We start from the raw sequence: 22,631 nt of genomic DNA, 5'->3' as shown, positions 1-22,631 counted from the left end.
TACTGGTCATTAAAGGCCCGCTCCGTTTTAACAAGGGAGCGGACCCTTGATGGCCGGTAGAGCCCGCTATAGAGGGCTCTAAGGCTAGTAGAACATTCCACCCCAGATGGCAGAATGTTCTAATTAGTAAAAACAAACGCCTCTCATAGCCCGAGGGGGTTTAAATCCCGTTGGGCTCCAAGGTGCTTTTGCTCACAGCAAAAGCTGTGAGCAAAGTCAAACATTTGGAATGCTGGAACTTCGGGCTATTACCATCCATTAGAAGCCCGGAGCATTCCATTGTTTTCAATGGAGCTCCCAACATTCTAATGTTCTAATATATATAACTCCACATACATGTACCTTGATGAATATATATATATACTTATTCGGGTCTACCTCGTCTTTGCTTGTTTGGCTGTTGGTTTCGTGGAGACTGAGACGAGTTCTTGCAGCATATATATATATATATATATATATATATATATATATATATATATATATATATATATTCACTGAAAAAACCATAGGTTATAGGCCATATATAGTTAGGAATTTGCATTTACAAAACCTTGAAAATTCACTGAAAAAACCATTGGTTATAGACCATATATAGTTAGGGATTAGCCTTTTCAAAACCTTATTTTACTCGCAAAAAACCATTGAAATTTCATATATAGTTAGTTCCACTAACTATATATCGCGCACCCGCAATCCACTGCTGATGATGTCACATATTACATCATTCATGACATGGTTAGTGACATCACTGATGACATCACTGATGACATCTCAAATGACATCACTGATGACATCACTGATGACAACATCCAGTGACTGTATGTTTCTGTAAAGTTAAAATATGTCTTACATATTGAAGAATGAGTGGATGTATAAGTGTCTGGATGAAGGATTTAGTAGGTGCATGACTGACTGTATGAGTGAGTGATTAAATGTGTCTCACTGAGTGCATGGGTTAGTGACTAAACTGTTTTAATTTGTGCATCATTATATCTGTTGTTCTACAAACTGCTGCATATGTTGATCAGTAGCTATATGAGTAACTGTATGGGTTATTCATTGGTTGTCCAAGTATTTGTATGGGAAACTGAGTGTGTGTGTATGGGTGGCTGGGAGGTGTGTGACTCTGTACATAGATGTGTGAGTAGTTGATTCACTATATGTATGGGTTCAAAAGTGCATGTGGAAACAGCTGTATGGGCGGTTGACTGTGCATGAGTGTATTAGTGAGTGAATGGATATCTCAGTGCTACATGTTAAAGTAAGTACATATGTAAAACACAGTACATGTGAGAGTTGACATATATAAATAACGGTGCATAAGAGCCAGTGAATGTGTGAGTGGCTGTATGGATCATTGTGAACATGTATCAGGGATTGTATAAGAGAGTAAAGTAAATATGTGTTAGTATATGTTTGAATAAGTAAGGTGTGTATAACTGTATAGTTGAGAAAATGGAGGTGTGATTGATTTTTTGCATAACTGACTAGGTGTGTGAGTAACTCCATGGATGAGTGACAGTCTGTGACTGTCTGTTTACACTGATTGTATCTAAGGTTATATTAGAGTCTGAAGAGGTTCATGGTATTATCACATGAATGATATCATCAGTGATGTGATCAGTCATGTCAAATGAGATGTTATCAGTGATTTTATCAGTGATGTCATTTGAGATGTCATCAGTGATGTCATTTGAGATGTCATCAGTGATGTCATTTGAGATGTCATCAGTGATGTCATCAGTGATGTCACTATTTTTGGAAAAGGCAAGAACACACCGGGTTATGTGTACTTATTATTTCTGAGTATATTAGACATGTATGTAATAATTCATTTTCCACTCAAAAAAGATCTATTGGATGTTATTTATTTTTTATGCATCTTTGATATTCTTTTCTCTTTATGTTTCTCTTTTTCTATCACCTTATTTTATCTTTTTTATATCTATTTTGATTATTTAGTTTACAAAAAACATTTACACATACAAAACATTAGGATAGTTTCACATAAAATCCGAATTATATAAAAACATCAATCCTGTTTGAAACTTCATGTAAACGCAGAATTAATTCCTTCAACGCGTTTCGGCAGTCGCCTTCGTCAGGAAATCTGCTTTGGTCTTTATTATCATACCCGTGGCTTAATTAGTTGGACATCATGACTTCCAAAAGCTTTGCTTATTTAGGTTTGTGTCAAGGTTACCATGGGGCCGGGCTTTGTTTCTCAGGCGTGGGTTATCTTTAACTGTTTATGCGTATATATCCGTCTTGAATCCGACGTGGCACCTCTGTTCCTATATTACAGATGCAGGCGCTCCGGATACATATGGGTTGTTCCCTTAAAGTAATAAAGTTAATCCGTTTAATATACTGCTTCTGTCGGATAGGATAGTTTTCGGTTTCCAGTTGCACCTAAAGACTTCAAGGTCCAAGTTCTTTTTAGAATTTATGTTTTAACCTTTAATAAAAAATTGTCTACTCCTGATGGCTGAGCCAGCTAGAAAGGAGCTCTTCTTGATGGTGTGGAATTATATTTCTGTAAAAAACTGTTCTGTCTGATGTTTGAGATGAAATGGTCTTTAAAGCTCCTCCGGGTCAGAATTGGATTCCTCCACTTTTCCTACAAAAATCAGTGATGTCACTAACCATGTCATGAATGATGTAATATGTGACATCATCAGCAGTGGATTGTGGGTGCGCGATATATAGTTAGTGGAACTAACTATATATGAAATTTCAATGGTTTTGTGCGAGTAAAATAAGGTTTTGAAAAGGCTAATCCCTAACTATATATGGTCTATAACCAATGGTTTTTTCAGTGAATTTTCAAGGTTTTGTAAATGCAAATTCCTAACTATATATGGCCTATAACCTATGGTTTTTTCAGTGAATTTCAATGGTTTTTTAATAGCAAATATCAAAAGCTGTCAAATGTCAAGTACGTGATAGGTAAAAACTTTTTCGTGTTTATGCACGCTGATGTGCTTTGAACGCTGCTCCCCCCCTCTTTTCTCTTAGTAGTACTCTCTCTTTGCAGATAGTGAAGAGTAGTTAACGCAGGCCTTTACCCCCGTTGTAATCCGTCGTGCCTGCTTGTCTCTCCATTTGATTGATTGTTATCCAAGCATTTACTGTTTTACAATTGATTCTCTTTGGTTCATTCTCTATTTACAAACAAGCACAAAGTCGCAATACTCTGTTTAGTCTTTGCAGATAGTGAAAAATCGTGTAAAAAAATAAAATTAATCGAGCAAAATCAGTAGGCCACTAATTGGATCTCTTTTTGACCTCGCTAAAATAGAAATATTAGGAACAACCCTTCATGAGAAATACGAAAATAGTGAGATGAACTGAGCTCCACACCATGAGGGCTGCAAGACAGCTCGGCTCCGTCACCCACCCCGCTCAAAAAACCCTATGCAAATATTAAAAATATATACAACACACCAGCAAAGAAACAGGGTAAAACATTTTATTAAATAACTATTTACATAACTATTTTATACTTTTTATTGCCCGATCCGGCTAGCTCAATCGATCGAGCATGAAACTCATGCACTCTGATAGCAAGCGTTGCTACTGATGCTATGCAGACCAAAACTGGTTTTCAGTTTGTACATTTTTCTAGATTTTTCCATCCAAGGTTGGTTGAGTTTGTAGAACGATGGCTTCAGATTTTCAACATACGGTGTGGTGGCGCGGACTGGGAGGGGACGCTTCGCTCCTGCCCCCTCCCCAAGTAAGATTTTCATACGTGAAAGTACGTTAATGGTTTTGGTCCCTGAGTTGCTTCGATGTCACTCCCATTCTCAAATGGCATAAGTTCTGGATGTTGGGTGCCATAGTTCAGAGTTCTGAGCAGCGCTTGTAACACTGTCTGAAGCTTATTTCCACCTACTGCAGCTTCACTATTCTCAAAGTAAGTGAGTGTCGTTTGTGTACCTGACTGCATTTGAAAACAATGTGATATGGTACCTCCCTAAACCGCTTGACGGAGGCCCCCGAGGGGCGGTGTGATGGCACGGACTCGGAGAAGACGCTTGGCTCCGACACCCTCCCCAAGTCTTATAGCACCGGTTTAGCCTGAGATCGCCCCCGACATAGGCGGCCGGCTCCCGGGGTCCGGCGGAACTTTTTGCCTTTTGATGACTCTTCTATTCTGGACCTTGTCCCACAATCCGTTTGACCTGAAGACACGCTGTAGTGGGGCGCCCCTTTCCCGTTTTAGTTGCCATTCCGCCCGCTTTTGCTACACTGTGCCTCTTCCGCCATTCAGCTGTTTACCGCCCGCTCTTGCGACTACAGCGTCTCGCTCACCATGTAGTTGAGTTGCTCCCGCTCTTGCGATGCAACGATAAGCGACTGCCACAGGACTCTCAAAATGGCGGCCGGCTCTTCAGATTTGGGCGTGGTCCACTAAAATGGCCCTGGGACACCTTGGAACTCGGACGCTTCCCTGATAGGGCTTGGGTCCCATTCTCGAAAGCGTCCCCTCAGCCGTGAAGATTCTACAAAAGTCTTGGGAGCCCCCGACTCCCGCAGGCTTCTGGTGGGGAGCGGCTGCCATGTTTGCTCGTGGAATGGCCACGACGGACCTACGAGATGGTAGTGCTCTCATGCTGACGCCAGCTTTAGTCTGAAACATCCAGAAACACTGTAGACTACCAATTCGATCAGTTCCGGTATAGCCCCAACATGACCCGGTAGAGAAGAACTTGCCCTCCCCTCTTTGACTGATGGTTCTTGTTGCCTGTCCCCTCTGTTGTCATTTTACAGAACTTTTTGGACTGCTGAAAGGGGTTGTGTTCCGAACGCTGGTTGGTGGAGACATTTTGACTATATTCTTGACCTACGTTGTCGCGTAATGCGTTATATGACACGCCGCGTTAGCGCACCCGGAAGTGATCCGGGGCGCGGCGCGCAGCGCGTAACGTAAGCATAACAGGTCATGTGACTTGTTAATAAAACTTTTTATTGGTTCATTTTACTTTTGTTATTTTAATAATGAAAAGCTTGGTCATATGACCTAAAAAATACGCTTTTTATTGATTTCGAACTTTTTTTTTAAAACATATATATTATAATATTCCAGGCTAATGTACTTTCCCGGAAAATTAACAACTGTCCTGCAAGTAAAATATATTCCTTTTTCGAGAAAAAGGGCGTTTCTTCGTTCCATGACGGAGCCGTTGAGTAAAAGAGACTCGGCCTGCTGTCTTAGTCGCCGATACGCCTGATTATCAGATTCTTATCGATCACTTTATGTTGCAGGAGTGGAAAACACAACTGCCCTTGACCATTTATCTTTACTGCGTTCCTACATATTATACCTTTTATCCGTCATGTAATTGGACTGCTTTATTTCACTTGCCTTTTACTGATTCGAAAACAGTGACTAAAAGTAAAAACTTTACCAATGTAAATACTACTACCATGTTTTGTTTTAAAAACCTTTATTGTGAAAATGTCAGTATACAAATACGGGCCTATAACCAGTTCAGTTCAGTTTATAACTTTATTCGAATGTTAAAAACATCATAAAAGTATACAGTTAAAACATTACATATACATAACAAACAAAGTGATGAACAGGGAGAACTTTGGCATATGGTGTGGGAGTTGCTGCACATAATTTTTACGGGAAAACCATACTAAGTCTAGCTCTAATGGATTTCAAAATATAAGTAGCAGTAAAAAAACATATATCTGGACTTGAAAGTGAGAATAAAAGCCTCATTGCGTTACCTGTAGTATACATGGAGTATTTAAGGAACATAGGCTTAAGATAACAAATGCGCTGCGCTTTATACAAAGGACAGAGTAGTAAAAAGTGCGGTGTGCTTTGTTTGGTAAAACCGTCACATGGACAAGGAATAGATGGGTGAGATTTCATTGTGGGGAAGGCAACCAGGTTATGTGCTATGCCTATTCTCAGTCTTGAGAGAACAAACTGGTGAGACTGTCTGTGGATAACATTAAGATACATGGGTACACCACGACTATCATCTTTCAGTGAATAATAAAATGTATGAGTGGAATATTCTCTGGTAGCATTGCTTCGTGCATCAGATTTCGCCCTCAAATAATCGTTTTTTAGTTCCTGTTTGGTCAGAGAATTCAAACAAGTGGGTTCATTACATATATCCATGTCAAACAGGTCCTTAACAGATGAGATCACATATTTTAACCATGGAATACTTAAAACTTTATCCAAGAGTAAGCAGTCCTTGATAATGTCTTTGGTAAAGGCAGTTTCCGTCTTGGTAAAAATGGATTTCCATACCATCAATGGCCTTAATCCGGTTAGATCGGACAGGTAATCCAGGTCTAGTTCCGAATGGGTTAAAACAGTGGATGCCGAAGAAGGAAGACAGAGCAGCCGTTTGAGGAACTTGTTTTCCACAATTTGCAGGGCCCTTACGTTGCAGTGTCCCCACACCCCCGAACCATACAATGCTATCGAGGTACATCTGTGCTTATATATAGTCAGCATGTCAACAATACGGCGGCTTCCTACTTTAGAGGCAAAGCGGAAGACGCCTAGGGATGCTTTCCCCATTCTGGCTTTGACATTTATCTCCTCTGGGCCCCACGATCCTCTGTTATTAAAAGTAACACCCAAATAACAAAAATTGGTAACAGTCTCAATATGGTTTTCCTTAAAACAAAAGGGTTTAAAAAGTTTCTGCTTTTTACCACACACCATGACAAAGGTTTTGGAATTGTTGATTTTAAGTTTCCTTCTCTGTATAAAATCATAAAACCCGTCCATCAGTTTTTGGAGACCTATAGGAGTCCTGGAGAGTAGGACAGTATCGTCGGCATAGAGTAATACCGGTATGGGAGTGCCTCCTACTTGGGGGGCATCAGCATGGATTTGCTTTAGTTCTTGCTCAACCGAGTTAATGAAGAGCGAGAAAAGCAACGGGGCCAATACACATCCCTGTCGGATACCAGATCTTACTCTAATCTTTCGTGTGCACTCCCCCGCTGGACCATAGCGAATCTGGGCAGATAAGTTAGAATAAAGTGTGGCTAAAAAATGAATAATGTCAGGGGGGGCTCCCATACCCAATAAAGTTGACCATAACAAAGCATGGTCAACCAGATCAAATGCGCTAGAAAGATCCGCGAAACACAGAAATAGAGATCCCGGTTTGGCCTTGGTATATTTCCCTATTAAAAGGTTCAAGTTGATACATTGTTCAATCGTACCAAGGCCCTTTCTAAAGCCATATTGGGATGGCGCAAGGATATGATTATCTAAGGCCCAATCTTCCAAACGTGCTAACAGGACCCTACTCAAGATTTTTAGTGAGGAATCCAGAAGGGAGATAGGGCGGTAGTTCTTAGCCTCTCCTCTATCCCCCTTCTTATAGATTGGAATAATGATGGATTCACCCCAGGTAGAGGGGGCCCTGTTATCCATAGCGGCGTTAAAAGCTATGGTCAGTAATGGACTCCAGAGGGCTGGATCGAATTTATACAGGTCGATTGGTACCCCATCTGGGCCCGGAGCCTTTCCCCCTTTACTATTCATTATTGCCATATCCACCTCGTGGATCGTGATTCTCGGGATTTCAACTGGGGTAATATAATTAATGTAAGAATTATCACTAGGTTCTCCAGTTGGGTCAAAGATCCCTGTGAAGTGTGACACCCAGCCATCTTCGCTAACTTGGGCGGTAAGAACTGGAAATTCCTCTTTTTGGAGAAATGGGCTATTGATGGTACTCCAAAACAGCTTGCTGTCCCGGAGGGCTGCAGCTTTGCTCAGATCTTCCCAGGCTATTTCTCTTAGTTCTTGTTTCCTGAGTTTTAGCTCATTTTTGTAATTAGCCCTCAGGGATGTGACTGCTTCCCTGTCTCTGGGGGTGGTGGAGAGGGCAAGTTTAAGGGCTTTTAGTGCCCTTGTGCATGCTTGGTTAAACCAACCCTGTGTATCCCGTTTAGTTTGGGCCTTCTTGGTGGTGAGGGTTTGCTTAATTATGGCACCCAATTTCTCAAAGTTATTTACGGATTGTTCTGGTAGGGCTTCAGTATCAAGGCAACTAAGTATCGTATTTAGGCCAGCTTTCACAACACTACGGTGTAGATTCTCTGATTTTTCCCCACACCACTTGATGCGTATCCCGTTTGGCCTACATGGGATAATGTCATCCACAACCCTACCGGAATGTACTTTCCTAGGGAGCTCACAGTATATGGTCATAGTAAGAGCATTGTGGTCACTCAGACCGGGGTCTAAGATCTGTGGAACCGAACAATGGGGAGCTAACCGGTTGGAAATGAGCAGAAAATCAATGATAGAGGTAGTATTTCTCCCCGTAAAGGTGGGGGCCAAGTTACCCTCATTATCAGGGGCATGTTGGTGAATGGATACATCAGACTTTAGCATCAAGTTGTTAAGGGAAGTACCGTATGGTGAGTGTAGAAAGTGTAATAGATTCTCCCCGTTGTCCCCATCGTATCCACATGTAGTTGAGTAGGAGAGAGGGCAAGTTCTGATGTTAAAGTCTCCCCCCCAAACAATATCATAGGATATAGCCGATTTGCAGAGAATTGAGTCCATAACAGATTCCAGTTCATCTACAACAGTAGTACTAGAAGGGTCAAAGATGTTATTGTAGTGGTTAATCAATAGTAAATTTCTGTCCCTACCGACCCGTATTTCCAGAATTTGCGAATGGGACCCCACTGTATGACTTTTCCTTACATGTATAGGGAGATGTACAGATAATAAGATCAGTAATCCACCTTTGGCCCTCCCCATTACAGATTCTACCGCATTACAATTGTATGAAACAAAACCATCATAGAAAATATCTTCCACTGACCACGTTTCTTGCAGACATAGGATGTCAAAGTCCATAATGTGCTCCCTCCAACCCAGGGCTGAAGCTTTTTGCCGCCACCCAGCAATGTTCCAACTCGCCATTGAATATCCCTTTGACCTTGGGTCCTGTACTGTATTAGTATGGATAAATGCGATGGAAGGTGTAGTATGGGCCATATCGGGAGGAATCTGGTCCGGTTCGGTGGAGATAGCTGGGGTAGGAGGGGTGGGAAGGGTTTCCAAGCATTGGGTTGGTAATTTAACCGTAGGTAGGGCTTCAGTGTTAGCTGGGACATGGGTCGGCTCCAGGGAGGAAGAGACGGAGTGTAGTCAGTCGACTCCCTCTAAGCCTTCTAGACAACCAAAGCGGTTGTAATCCGTAAAGGGGTGGAATTGGGGCATGTATTGGGGTTGTCTAGGTGGTCTGGCTTCGTATGCTCGTTGCCTGCCCCTCCGTTCCACAACGGTCCAGTCCCCTCTTCTCGGGTGGTGGCGAAGGTTAGTTGGGGGAAAAAAATAAGAAACTGGAAGGGTCTGGATGGTTGAATCGAAGGATCTGTTGAAGCCTGCACATATGTGGGATACTGTACGGGGGTCTCTGAAACTAACGATTAGACAGTCACCATTGATGTTTTTAGGGGTCTTGCCTATCCAGGGAACCCTCCTGACCATAATAATTTCGTTGTGAAAGTGGGCCGGGAGGGGTCTATTCCAGTTAAGCCATTTGATTACCTTGTTTTTAAGGGTGCTAAAGGTTTCTGGCTCCCCTGTTTCTAGTGGTGGTACTCCAGCTAGGATGACAGTAAACCGATTAGCCTCTGGTGGAAGATCAGGCCGTCTAGGTCTAGGGGTATTGTGTACCTCATTCGGGGGTCCCTGGTTTCCCTCAACCATATGGACTGATGAATTAAATTGACTTGGTTGATGACTCACCACATTCTCGGCGATTGAATTACTGGGCATAGAGGGAGTTGGTAAGCAGGTATTCAGTGGGGGGATATTTAGTTGGTTCGGGTTCGGGTTAGGAGGTGCAGGGATCGAAGGAGTTGGAATAGTAGGAGGGATATATTGACACTGGGGGTTACTAAGGGTGGCTAAAATGGAGGCAGTTGTTTTCTCTACGTTGGATATTCTGGAATATAACCTATCCAGTTTAGCCTCTAATGGGGATATAATTGATTTAAGTAGAGCCACCGCCCATTCCATGGATATTTCTCTACCCGGGGGGGAGATATCATGGGGGTTAGTAGTGGTCTGGGGTGGCTCCCCCCGCACCTTGGCTGATTTTACAGACCTTCCCGTTTTAGTTTCTTTCTTGTTATACACTCTTTTCCGTTTCCTAACTGCACCCTCTCTCTCCCCTAGGCTCTTATTTTCAGTAATGCTCACTTCGAAGTGGGATGAAAGGGAAACATTGTTGCTTGCAGGGACACAGTTAATGTCAGCCACAGTGTCGATTGTAGTAGCCAGGGTAGCCAAGGTGCCAGGGTCTACTCTAGGCGGGGATATTACCTCCATAATGGCAGACTGGTCGCTATTTCTATTGGGCGTTTTGGCGTTAGCAAGGGGACCTATGGATGAGCGTTTGAGAGAAATGAGTTCAGTTGACAAACGCTTTTCCAGGATGACTATCTCCTTGTCAATGTTATTATTGGCCCTTATGAGGAATTTCTCCATACCTCCGGCAGTTGACAGGCTTCCAGTTAACGAAGATTTGATCCTATTGTCTCTACCAGCCATTGCACTTAAATTAAGAGACTCACACAGGTTAGAGGGATGGCCCGGTCCGGTCACTCCGGGTCACGAACGGCCACAAACGGTCCCGCCCTTGTCCCGGGCTTCTCCCGGTCGCTCCCGGTCGCTCCCGCGATGCGGAAGCTATGCGGCCCTAAGTACTCTGGTCCTGTTTGATTGTTGGCTAATAGGCAGGGGGGCGTGGCCAGCGGGGAGAGCAGCCCAGGTGTTGCTGGTTGGGCGCGCAGGGACTCCTGGACACTGGAGTCCCTGCTTTGCAACTCGCAGCCCCGCTGGTCCAAACACCACTCCCACGCACCTCCCAACAGTCACCTGCAGCCAACAGCCTCCTCAGCACAGACGCGCTGCGGGACCCGCGAAGCGGGTCCGGCGAGGTCCAGTCGTCCAGGAAGCCGCTTCCGCCCAGCAACAGAGGCACACCAGGTCGCAGTGTGCAGCGTGGATTCCGGTGATAGCAAGCAAGATTTCAGCAAAGGTCCCAGCTAGGTGAGGGAGAATGCCGTTTTTCACTTCCTCGGCAGGGGGGCGTGGCCAGCGGGGAGAGCAGCCCAGGTGTTGCTGGTTGGGCGCGCAGGGACTCCTGGACACTGGAGTCCCTGCTTTGCAACTCGCAGCCCCGCTGGTCCAAACACCACTCCCACGCACCTCCCAACAGTCACCTGCAGCCAACAGCCTCCTCAGCACAGACGCGCTGCGGGACCCGCGAAGCGGGTCCGGCGAGGTCCAGTCGTCCAGGAAGCCGCTTCCGCCCAGCAACAGAGGCACACCAGGTCGCAGTGTGCAGCGTGGATTCCGGTGATAGCAAGCAAGATTTCAGCAAAGGTCCCAGCTAGGTGAGGGAGAATGCCGTTTTTCACTTCCTCGGCAGGGGGGCGTGGCCAGCGGGGAGAGCAGCCCAGGTGTTGCTGGTTGGGCGCGCAGGGACTCCTGGACACTGGAGTCCCTGCTTTGCAACTCGCAGCCCCGCTGGTCCAAACACCACTCCCACGCACCTCCCAACAGTCACCTGCAGCCAACAGCCTCCTCAGCACAGACGAGCTGCGGGACCCGCGAAGCGGGTCCGGCGAGGTCCAGTCGTCCAGGAAGCCGCTTCCGCCCAGCAACAGAGGCACACCAGGTCGCAGTGTGCAGCGTGGATTCCGGTGATAGCAAGCAAGATTTCAGCAAAGGTCCCAGCTAGGTGAGGGAGAATGCCGTTTTTCACTTCCTCGGCAGGGGGGCGTGGCCAGCGGGGAGAGCAGCCCAGGTGTTGCTGGTTGGGCGCGCAGGGACTCCTGGACACTGGAGTCCCTGCTTTGCAACTCGCAGCCCCGCTGGTCCAAACACCACTCCCACGCACCTCCCAACAGTCACCTGCAGCCAACAGCCTCCTCAGCACAGACGAGCTGCGGGACCCGCGAAGCGGGTCCGGCGAGGTCCAGTCGTCCAGGAAGCCGCTTCCGCCCAGCAACAGAGGCACACCAGGTCGCAGTGTGCAGCGTGGATTCCGGTGATAGCAAGCAAGATTTCAGCAAAGGTCCCAGCTAGGTGAGGGAGAATGCCGTTTTTCACTTCCTCGGCAGGGGGGCGTGGCCAGCGGGGAGAGCAGCCCAGGTGTTGCTGGTTGGGCGCGCAGGGACTCCTGGACACTGGAGTCCCTGCTTTGCAACTCGCAGCCCCGCTGGTCCAAACACCACTCCCACGCACCTCCCAACAGTCACCTGCAGCCAACAGCCTCCTCAGCACAGACGCGCTGCGGGACCCGCGAAGCGGGTCCGGCGAGGTCCAGTCGTCCAGGAAGCCGCTTCCGCCCAGCAACAGAGGCACACCAGGTCGCAGTGTGCAGCGTGGATTCCGGTGATAGCAAGCAAGATTTCAGCAAAGGTCCCAGCTAGGTGAGGGAGAATGCCGTTTTTCACTTCCTCGGCAGGGGGGCGTGGCCAGCGGGGAGAGCAGCCCAAGTGTTGCTGGTTGGGCGCGCAGGGACTCCTGGACACTGGAGTCCCTGCTTTGCAACTCGCAGCCCCGCTGGTCCAAACACCACTCCCACGCACCTCCCAACAGTCACCTGCAGCCAACAGCCTCCTCAGCACAGACGCGCTGCGGGACCCGCGAAGCGGGTCCGGCGAGGTCCAGTCGTCCAGGAAGCCGCTTCCGCCCAGCAACAGAGGCACACCAGGTCGCAGTGTGCAGCGTGGATTCCGGTGATAGCAAGCAAGATTTCAGCAAAGGTCCCAGCTAGGTGAGGGAGAATGCCGTTTTTCTATTCCTCGGCAGGGGGGCGTGGCCAGCGGGGAGAGCAGCCCAGGTGTTGCTGGTTGGGCGCGCAGGGACTCCTGGACACTGGAGTCCCTGCTTTGCAACTCGCAGCCCCGCTGGTCCAAACACCACTCCCACGCACCTCCCAACAGTCACCTGCAGCCAACAGCCTCCTCAGCACAGACGCGCTGCGGGACCCGCGAAGCGGGTCCGGCGAGGTCCAGTCGTCCAGGAAGCTGCTTCCGCCCAGCAACAGAGGCACACCAGGTCGCAGTGTGCAGCGTGGATTCCGGTGATAGCAAGCAAGATTTCAGCAAAGGTCCCAGCTAGGTGAGGGAGAATGCCGTTTTTCACTTCCTCGGCAGGGGGGCGTGGCCAGCGGGGAGAGCAGCCCAGGTGTTGCTGGTTGGGCACGCAGGGACTCCTGGACACTGGAGTCCCTGCTTTGCAACTCGCAGCCCCGCTGGTCCAAACACCACTCCCACGCACCTCCCAACAGTCACCTGCAGCCAACAGCCTCCTCAGCACAGACGCGCTGCGGGACCCGCGAAGCGGGTCCGGCGAGGTCCAGTCGTCCAGGAAGCCGCTTCCGCCCAGCAACAGAGGCACACCAGGTCGCAGTGTGCAGCGTGGATTCCGGTGATAGCAAGCAAGATTTCAGCAAAGGTCCCCTTTAACCACGTGGGCCGGCCACGGAGCAAACTGAAATCGTATATGATGAGGAGACATTTACATTATAGAGGAACGTAACGAGCGGGCCATTAGGTTGCAAGAACTGAGGTGTCTAACAGTTGCGGAATCGGTGGACGTACATTTTGTAATTAAAATACGACAGGGCCACTTACAAAAAAATCATCTAGATATACATTTGCGGGCAAGTACCATGGGTGACGTTAATTCGAACTTTCAATACTACAGTAATCAATAACACATCAGAACTTAATATCAATAGGGATGTCAAAATATTCAATCAATTCTCGTCCCCGCCCACCATGAGCATCAAAACTGCATTCATATCTCGTGATATCAAAGTTGTTCAACCAGTACACAACAAGGAGTTACGAGTCCCATTTATACAGGCGCCATTTTGGGCGAGGCCGGGCAGGTCCAAGATATAGTCAAAATGTCTCCACCAACCATCGGCCAGACCAGAACCCCTTTCGGCCCTTTATGCTACAAGATGGTGTCTTCCATTCAGAAAATATTGTTGGCAGCATTTTGAAAGGAAAGATAAACAGCCGTTCTCCTAGTGAGTCTCACATTGTTACATTTAGGAAGAATGTTGAAGAGTAGTATGTGGAAAATCTGAAGCCATTTTTCTACAAACTCTCAATCAGCCTTGGATGGAAAAAAAAATCCTGAAGAATGTACAAACTGAAAACCAATTTTTGTCTGTATAGCATCAACAGCAACGCTTGAGTCAGCTTTGTGTCAAGCCGCCATTTTCATTCAATCAATAACGTCCCCCTGCACACATTCAGGGACCTGGTCGTGTCTTCAGTTGAAACGGATTGTGGGACAAGAAGCAAAAAGGAAAAGGAAAAAAGTTCCGCCGGACCTCGGGAGCCGGCCGCCTATGTCATGTGCGACCTTTGGCCACACCAGGGCAATAGTGAAGCTGCAGCAGGTGCAAATAAGCTTCAGACAGTCTTACAAGCACTGCTCAGAACTCTCAACTATGGCACTCAACATCCAGGACTTGCCATTCGGATCTTGGCGCCTTGTGCTGGTTCCGACCTATTCACACATCGGTCCACTACTGACATCACCTCATAAGCCAACGGGGCACCCCACGCCGACTTTCGGCGCAGCATTGTAGGATGGCCACACCAGTGCGGCAACTTACTGGACACCACCTCAGTGCCATCCGGATCTCGGCGCGTTCGAGTCACTGTACCGCAAGAGCGGAAGAAACTCAGCTGGACACGCCGTCTTTCGGCGCAGCATTGTAGGATGGCCACACCAGTGCGGCAATTTACTGGACACCACCTCGGTGCCATCCGGATCTCTGCGCGTTCGAGTCACTGTACCGCAAGAGTGACCGCAACTCAGCTGGACACGCCGTCTTTCGGCGCAGCATTGTAGGATGGCCACACCAGTGCAGCAACTTGCTGGACACTAACTCGGTGCCATCCGGATCTCGGCGCGCTGTGCTGCCTTCGGCCTATTCGCACATCGGTCCGCTACTGACGCCGCCTCACGTGCCAACGGATTTTCTACGCTTTTTGTAGCCCTATGCCGCATAACAGGTCATGTGACTTGTTTATAAAACTTTTCATTGGTTCATTTTACTTTTGGTTTCCTAAAGATGGAAGGCTTGGTAATATGACCTAAAAATAACACTTTTCATTGGTTTAGAACATTTTTTTTTCCAAAACGATGAAAGCCCCACCTTGTTTCTGGATGTTTCAGACTGAAGCTGGCGTCAGCATGAGAGCACCACCATCTCGTGGCTCCGTCGTGGTCATTCCGCGAGCAATCATGGCAGCCGCTCCCCACAGGAAGCCTGCAGGAGTCGAGGGCCCCCAAGACTTTTGTAGAATCTTCACGGCTGAGGGGACGCTTTCGAGAATGGAGCCCAAGCCCTAGCAGGCAAGCGTCCGAGTTCCAAGGTGTCCCAGGGCCATTTTAGTGAACCAGGCCCAAAACCGAAGAGCCGTCCGCCATTTTGAGAGTCCTGTGGCAGCCGCCTATCGCTGCACTGCAAGAGTGGGCAGAAGTCAACTACATGGTGAGCGAGACGCTGTAGCCGCAAGAGCGGGCGCAACTCAGCTGGATGGCCGCCACCTGGGGAGGCCCGTTCACGCCGCCTCCCCCACACCCCCCCCGGGCCGCCCCACGCCAATTTTCGGAGCAGCATTGTAGGATACCAAAACCAGTGCGGCAGTTTACTGGACATCACCTGGGTGCCATCCACATCTCAGCGCGTTCTGCTGCCTTGGGACTATTCGCACTTCAGACCGCTACTGACGAGGCCTCCCCCCGCACCACCCGGGACGCCCCACGCTGTTTTTCTGAGCTGCATTGTAGGAAACCAAAAACCAGTGTGACACCCAGGTGACATCACCTGGGTGCCGTCCAGAACTCAGCACGTTGTGCTGCCTTGGGACTATTCGCACAAAAGACAGCTTCTGACCATTGTTGTTTTTTTTGTCAAAAAATGTTTAAATGTATTTACAGTTTTTGTTCCGTTCGTTATATTTAAAAGTAAAAAATGTTTTATAGTCCTACTTTGTTGGAGTGCTATATATTTTTAAAAAATCGGGTGAATGGGGCCTTGAATCGGGTTATTGTCATGTGTGGGCTTTGCAAGTGTACTGCTACAGGATCGGACATTTCAAACTCAAATGCACGTTCTTTTTCTTACCTTTCCGAAGCATGGAGCGCAATAGCAGGCAGAGAAAGGGTGATGCAAGTGTTGAACACTGCCTGGCCTGGCAAGTTGCTGGCAGTGCCCCCCCCCCCGCGCCCGCTCCTGAAAGAGGACACACACACACCGCCGCCCCGAGTACTTCACAGATCTTTAAAAGACCATGCGCTTGTTCATGAGGCTTAAATGGTTTATCACCCCTTCTAGAACCCCTGCATCGACCCTCTGACGTTTCCTGGAAGAATTACCACGTAACACAATACCAAGCCCTGTCACCTGAAACCCCCGAGGAACCGTGGGGCATATTATCAAGGGGGTTTATCTCTGCTTTTTTGGCTTAAAAAGCCAAGAAAGCGGAGATAAAATTATCTCCCTATTACCAAGCTGTCGCTAACACCAGTTAGTGACAGCTAAAAGGAGATAGCGACCATCTTGGGCCCCGCTTTGCATGTCAGTGATATTTATCACTAATGACATGCAAAGTGGGCGTGCCAAGATGTTAGCGACTGGAAACAGTCCCTAACATCGCTATCTCCTATTACCAACTTTTGGAGATATTCGCGCTAAGCGCGAATATCTCCAAAAGCTAACACCTGCCCTGAGCAGTTCTTAGCCATGTTATCCAATGGGAGGTGGATAACATGGCTAAGAGCATTTGCTCGATAATGCATGAATATCGCTGACTTTTCAGCGATATTCATGCATTGCGGCCGTTTTTTATCGCATTTGCGATAAACCTTGCTAATAGCAAGGTTTATCTGCGATAAAAATCGCCGATGTGCGGCGATAATTTTTGTCTCTAAACAAGTTAGAGACAAAAATTATCGCTAGTTGTTGGTGATATGCCCCCGGGTTTTTGCTTGCAGAAATCAGGAGGCGGGAGACTAGCACTGAAATCAGTAGTCTCACGCCTGAATCGGGAGGGTTGGTATGTCTGGATTCTCTACAGCTGGGGCCATAAACTACATCCGCAGGGCTAGGTGATAGCCTGGGACCGGCCTGGCATCTAAAATGGCTGCCGTGCACGACAAAATTGTGGCATTGGAAAAAAGGCAAGATGGCGCAGACAATGTTTATCAATAAGGATTCATGTATAACAAAATATTTTATCGCAGTGACAAATTGGCGGTCAACACTTCCTGATTTCCATCGAATCGAACGTTAACAGACGTCACGCAGCAAAAAAAAAAAAAAAAACACGCACTGCCGCTGGAAGACATGTATCAACATATATGAGCCTCCTCAGCCACCCTCAGAAAACATAAGGGATCAGGATACGTCTCCCGCACCCCCTTATACCTAGTAATTTAATTAAAACGAAACACAAAATGGCGAATTCCCGTTTCGCTACCAGTTTGCGGCCCAGTTCGCGGCCCGAGAAGCGCTTCTACCGTGAAAAATCATTTTTTTTTTATTTTCCCCACGGGACCCTTTAATAACCCCGACATCATTCCTAGGGGGTCAAGAGGGGTCTACCTTGCCCCCTTTCATTAAATTCCCCCTTCGTTTTTCACCTCTTCTTCTCTCTCGATCCTACCGAGAGATAAGATGGCGGCCGCTCCGGACTGTTTAGAATGTTGACAGACACCGGAGAGCCAATCAGCTTCGCATCGCAAAGTTCCGTTTCGCGAAAAGTAAGCGGACCGGAGCGCAGCCCGGAGCGCTGTTACAGATATATATCTTGTTTTGAACGTTAATTTCTCAAAATCCACTGGAGCACATATATTGAGACCTAGCAAAGGCACATCGGGCTAACAGTCCCTACAATTTTGCCAAGTTTCGTGCAAATCCATTCAGCCGTTCGAGCTAAAAGTGAGGCCAACCGCCCTATGGAAATTAACATGGGGAAAACGCGTTTTGGGACCCCCCTTTTTTCTCGGCCCCCCCTTGACGAAACCCCCCCAAATTTTCAAGAGCTGCTCAGAAGCAAAATGTGCCATTTTCCTGAAAATTTCAGCCGATTCCGTCCACAAACGCCAAAGTTATTAGACATAGAATTTTCAAAAGTTCCATAGAGAAAAAATCCTAACTATATATACCTACTGGCGAGACGCCAGTAGGTAATATATATATATATGTATATATATATATATATATATATATATATATATATATATATGAAAGAAGCAGTCCAGGTTCCGAGTAGGTGTCAGAACCAACGGTCGGGACCTCAAAGCACCTTGTAACCAGCAGTCCACAATAGCCTCGAAAAAATACATCCAACAGTGGAGAACAGGGAAGACGTTTTTTAATTTTAGGATGACGCGTTTCACTCTGCAAGAGAGCTTGTTCACACAGCGCGCCAGAAACAAAGAAGTGTTTAAATAGTAAACAGAAACAAAGGGCTACAATGAAAACAACCAATGCTACACGCCTTCTCACAGTGATAGAAACAAAGGATGGACTACAAAGTAACGTAAAATGGAAACAAAGTAACAATAAACATGTGATGTTAAATGCTGAAAAACACACGGTCCCAAACAGTTACATATCATTAATTAAGAAAAAATGTAGCAAGCAGTAATACTATGTTTACATGATATGTACTATGTATATATATATATATATATATATATATATATATATATCATCGAGATACATATACATGGAGTCAAGAATAGTAAATCTATACTAACCTATGTGCACTTACCTTTTCTATATTTTTATCCTCGATATTACTGACGTGATATTCTGTCCACATATTTTGTTACCAATATTCTGTCAGCAATTCGAAGTAGGCCAAGACATATACTAGAAATAACAGAAACCCAAAATGAGGCAGAACATTGGAGGCTCTGGTCAAATGAGAGAAGAGCCTTGCCATGGCAGCGTTCATCCGTGCAGCATACTAGAAAGCAGCATATATATTCTTGTCCGTAAAATTTTCGCTAAGAGCATTGGCCTCCAAATTACACTTGCCAGTCAAGCATTATAAAGGATGGTACAATGATAGCTTTGCTTTAATCTGAGAATGGTTGAAACAATGTAAGAACACTACTAAAACACAGCACACATTTTCTACCCTTTTTTTCTTTCAGATCTGGAGAAAAAAATTGATGATCTTAATGACACAAAGCAAGACATGGAGGACACTCTAATGAGGCTAGAGCGAGAAGTAACTGAGCATCGCGATTTTATTGCGAAAAGAGAGCGTGAATTAACCACATGTGGTGTGTAGCGACTGCGAAAGAAGAATTTAGAGCCAATACAGCTCATGTGTACAGATCCAATGTACAGTGTGCTCCAATCAAGTCATTTGTGATTTGGATGAAATTTGTATATATGTGTGCTGCTAAAAACACTAAGATGTTTTGTTTTATATATTCAAGGTATATATATAAAGCTGTAAAGATGTGGTTGCAAATAAAATAATAATGATTATATCTGTTGTCTGTCCATCAGTTGCATGTTTATTTGTCAGCACACAATGTGCAACAGAAAACAACCTGTTAAGTCACTTTTCCTAGAAACGCTTGAAGCGCTGCTTCTGTTAGAATATTTTTTGATAATTAGATCTAGACAAATATGAGAGCAGAGGTCACAGACTTTCGTAGATTGCGTTGTGCAGCGTTGTACATATTCTTAAACTATCAAACATTTTTTCCGACCACATCTTTCTGAATGTCTCCCTCAACATCCTGTCTGCAGAGTTGGACTCCCAGAAATCCCATTTATTGCTCTGTCATCTGTTTTATTCTCACAATTGACAATAAGTTCCACCCCACTAACAGTACCATTACCGCCTCAAAAATAAGCATTTGCACGGCCAAAAAGTTTCACCTTTGACTACTGAGCACTGACCTGTTGGCTTTGCCAATTTTTTTTTTGTTATGCTTCCTGCAGATGACCACTGAGCATGTGTGCACATGTGCAGTGGCCGTCTTGTAATAGGTAGCATCAGACATGTTGCCCTGGTTTTTCAAAATTCATTAAAGAAAACATGAAAGATGAGCACAGTGACTGTCCACGCATAAGTGGTGGCTATTTTGGAATGGTTTGGCTTTGCCAAAGCTTATGATGCAATTCATCAAGCACTTAAAAAACCAAAACCATAAGCAGTGCTGGCCCAAGGTACACCCAGCTCCGAGAGGTTTCGGAAGGTCGGGCCATATTCTGCACCAGTTGTGGGAAGGTTTACAGCGGCACAGAGACAGTGATGGTGGAGAGCAGAACTCTGGTGAGCGTACCACGTGGACTACTTAACACCCCAAGCAACCTACGAGGAAACACTGTAACTTTAAAGATAGCACATTGAGTCAATGGCAATTCACAGAAAAAGTCAACTGCTAATACCTGAATGGTGCTAAATAAAAGCCCTCTCTCTGTCCTGTATTCATGTTGTACAGTATTGTAAACATGAGGCCTCTGAAAGATAGTTTCAGCTGTCTGTTGGCAAGACCTAAAATGTATTAAAAATGAGTGAAATGATTTCCAAAATGTACGCTTAGATTTGTATGACTTCCTCGCTGTTAGAACTGGGGGTCTCTAGTTGGCTGAGGTAGGTACCTTAGGCCAAAAAAGGACCCTTGCTTCTAAGTCAGGGAAAGGAAGGACACCTTCTCAGATAGCCCGTGCTCACCGCCTAGGTAGCTTGGCACGAGCAGCCGGGCTTATCTCCAAGGCAAATGTGTAAAGTATTTGCAACCCCGCTCTCAGTAACCCAATGATGACATTACAAATGGACTCCACACGAGTTGCATAATAAAAACAAGTATATGTTCACATAAAAAGATGTACGACGAGACCACACAATAAAAATCCAACATATGCGTATTTATAATATTTCACTTGGCCGGTTATTAGGCCAGAGACCTTGTAGGTTCTTGTCGTATTAATGAGCAATTCTAGATGATCCAATCAAGTCCTAATGCAATGCTATGCAGTTCGTAATGCAAGAATTAGGCATTTCGCAATGTAAAAATAATGCAGTACGTTATGCAACAATCAGGTAAGTCGTTATGCAAAAATGATGCAATGCATATTGCAACAAACAGGTAGTTTGTTATGCAGAAATAATGTGCAATCAGCAGTTCGTAATACCAAAATAATGTACTCCGGCACCGGTCAAGGTGCTCCGGGTGGTCTGTATTCCACACCCGCTGACTCGCGGTCAACTGCTGCCAAAATATGCCCCCCAACACGGGTATGGTGTAAAACAAAGTGTAGCTCCACACTCCGGCCCTGGTACTGTCACTCCTCGGCAAGTACGGGCCGCAATACGAACTTCAGCAGAGGCTCACGCTGCAAAGTGAGGAAAGGACAAGAGCGTTTCTCTCGTAGCCTGCACCCCGTCCCAGGCGTGACACACGCACGCTCGCTGAGCTTTACCTGGGGGTGCGAAATCACTCTCCTCTCCTCGTGACTTGGGCCTCCGTTGTGACGTCGTTGATCTTGGGCAGTGGAGCACGGGCCACCCCTACGGGGTTGGTTCGAGTCCCCTCCTTGGCAAAGACAGGCTCGGACCGGCGGCAAAGCTCCTCTGGGGATGCCGGTGGCAATGACGCAGGGCTCAGGGTGGAACAGGGAACACGTACACAGCGTCGTTGAGACTCACTTAAGCTCCGGGTGCCCACGATCACAGGGCAATCCTTGCGACGGTCTCACGCTGTACCAAGCACGCGCACACAGTGTTGCTGAGACTCACTTGAGCTTCGCGTGTACACGATCACAGGGCAATCCTCACAAATGTCTCAGGCTGCACAAAGCACACACACACAGTGTCACTAAGACTCACTTGAACTCCAGGTGCCCACAATCACAGGGCAATACTCACGAAGGTCTCAGGATGCACAAAGCACATGCACACAGCATTGCTAAACCTCGCTTGGACTCCGGGTGTACACAATCGCAGGGCAATCCTCATAAAGGTCTCAGGCTGCACGAAGCACACACACACACAGCGTCACTGAGACTCACGTGGACTCCAGGTGCACACGATCAGAGGGCAACCCTCACGAAGGTCTCAGGCTGCACGAAGCGCATGCACACAGCGTTGCTGAGACTCACTTGGTTTGCGGGTACACACGATCATGGGGCAGTTCCTACAAAGGTCTCACGCTGCAAAAAGCACACGCATACAGTGTTGCTGAGACACCTCTGGAAACTTTTATGTTCCTGAGTTTCCACAACAGGGAGCCAGGTCTCCTATGGCCCTTGGGGACAACTTACTTCAGGACACAGCACACAGCAAAGTCCTTTCAAGCAGGGGGACACAGCACACAGTAAAGTCCCCTAGCCTCTCCTTGGTTAAAGCAGCAAACTGCAGGCCAGCCCCAGAACCCACAGCAAGGGTCAGTCCTTCCCTTCAGTCTCTTCAGCAGTTTCTTCCTTGGCAGAGGTTCCTCTTGACCACAAAGTATTTTCAATCCTTTTCAGTCTTGATCAATCCAATGTTCAGGGGCTTCAGCTCTCATAGTTATACCCCTAAATGTC

At 46.6% G+C, this 22,631-nt stretch overlaps 1 protein-coding gene across 1 annotated transcript in view; it reads left to right on the top strand.

Moving 5' to 3' along the window:
• LAMB4 (laminin subunit beta 4) overlaps window positions 1-19,575 on the top strand; it is a 790,532-nt gene extending 770,957 nt beyond the window's left edge. The window contains exon 36 of the mRNA XM_086967212.1: window positions 19,238-19,575. Within this exon, the coding sequence (XP_086823338.1) occupies window positions 19,238-19,377 (140 nt within the window). The 3' untranslated portion in view covers window positions 19,378-19,575. The remainder of the gene's footprint in view (window positions 1-19,237) is intronic.
• The last annotated feature ends 3,056 nt before the right edge of the window (window positions 19,576-22,631 follow it).

This window comes from Lissotriton vulgaris, chromosome 1_1 (genome assembly GCF_964263255.1).
Source record: "Lissotriton vulgaris chromosome 1_1, aLisVul1.2, whole genome shotgun sequence".
NCBI lineage: Eukaryota > Metazoa > Chordata > Amphibia > Caudata > Salamandridae > Lissotriton > Lissotriton vulgaris.
The sequence above is the reverse complement of the archived record's forward strand: the minus strand, read 5'-3'. Positions and strand labels throughout refer to the sequence as shown.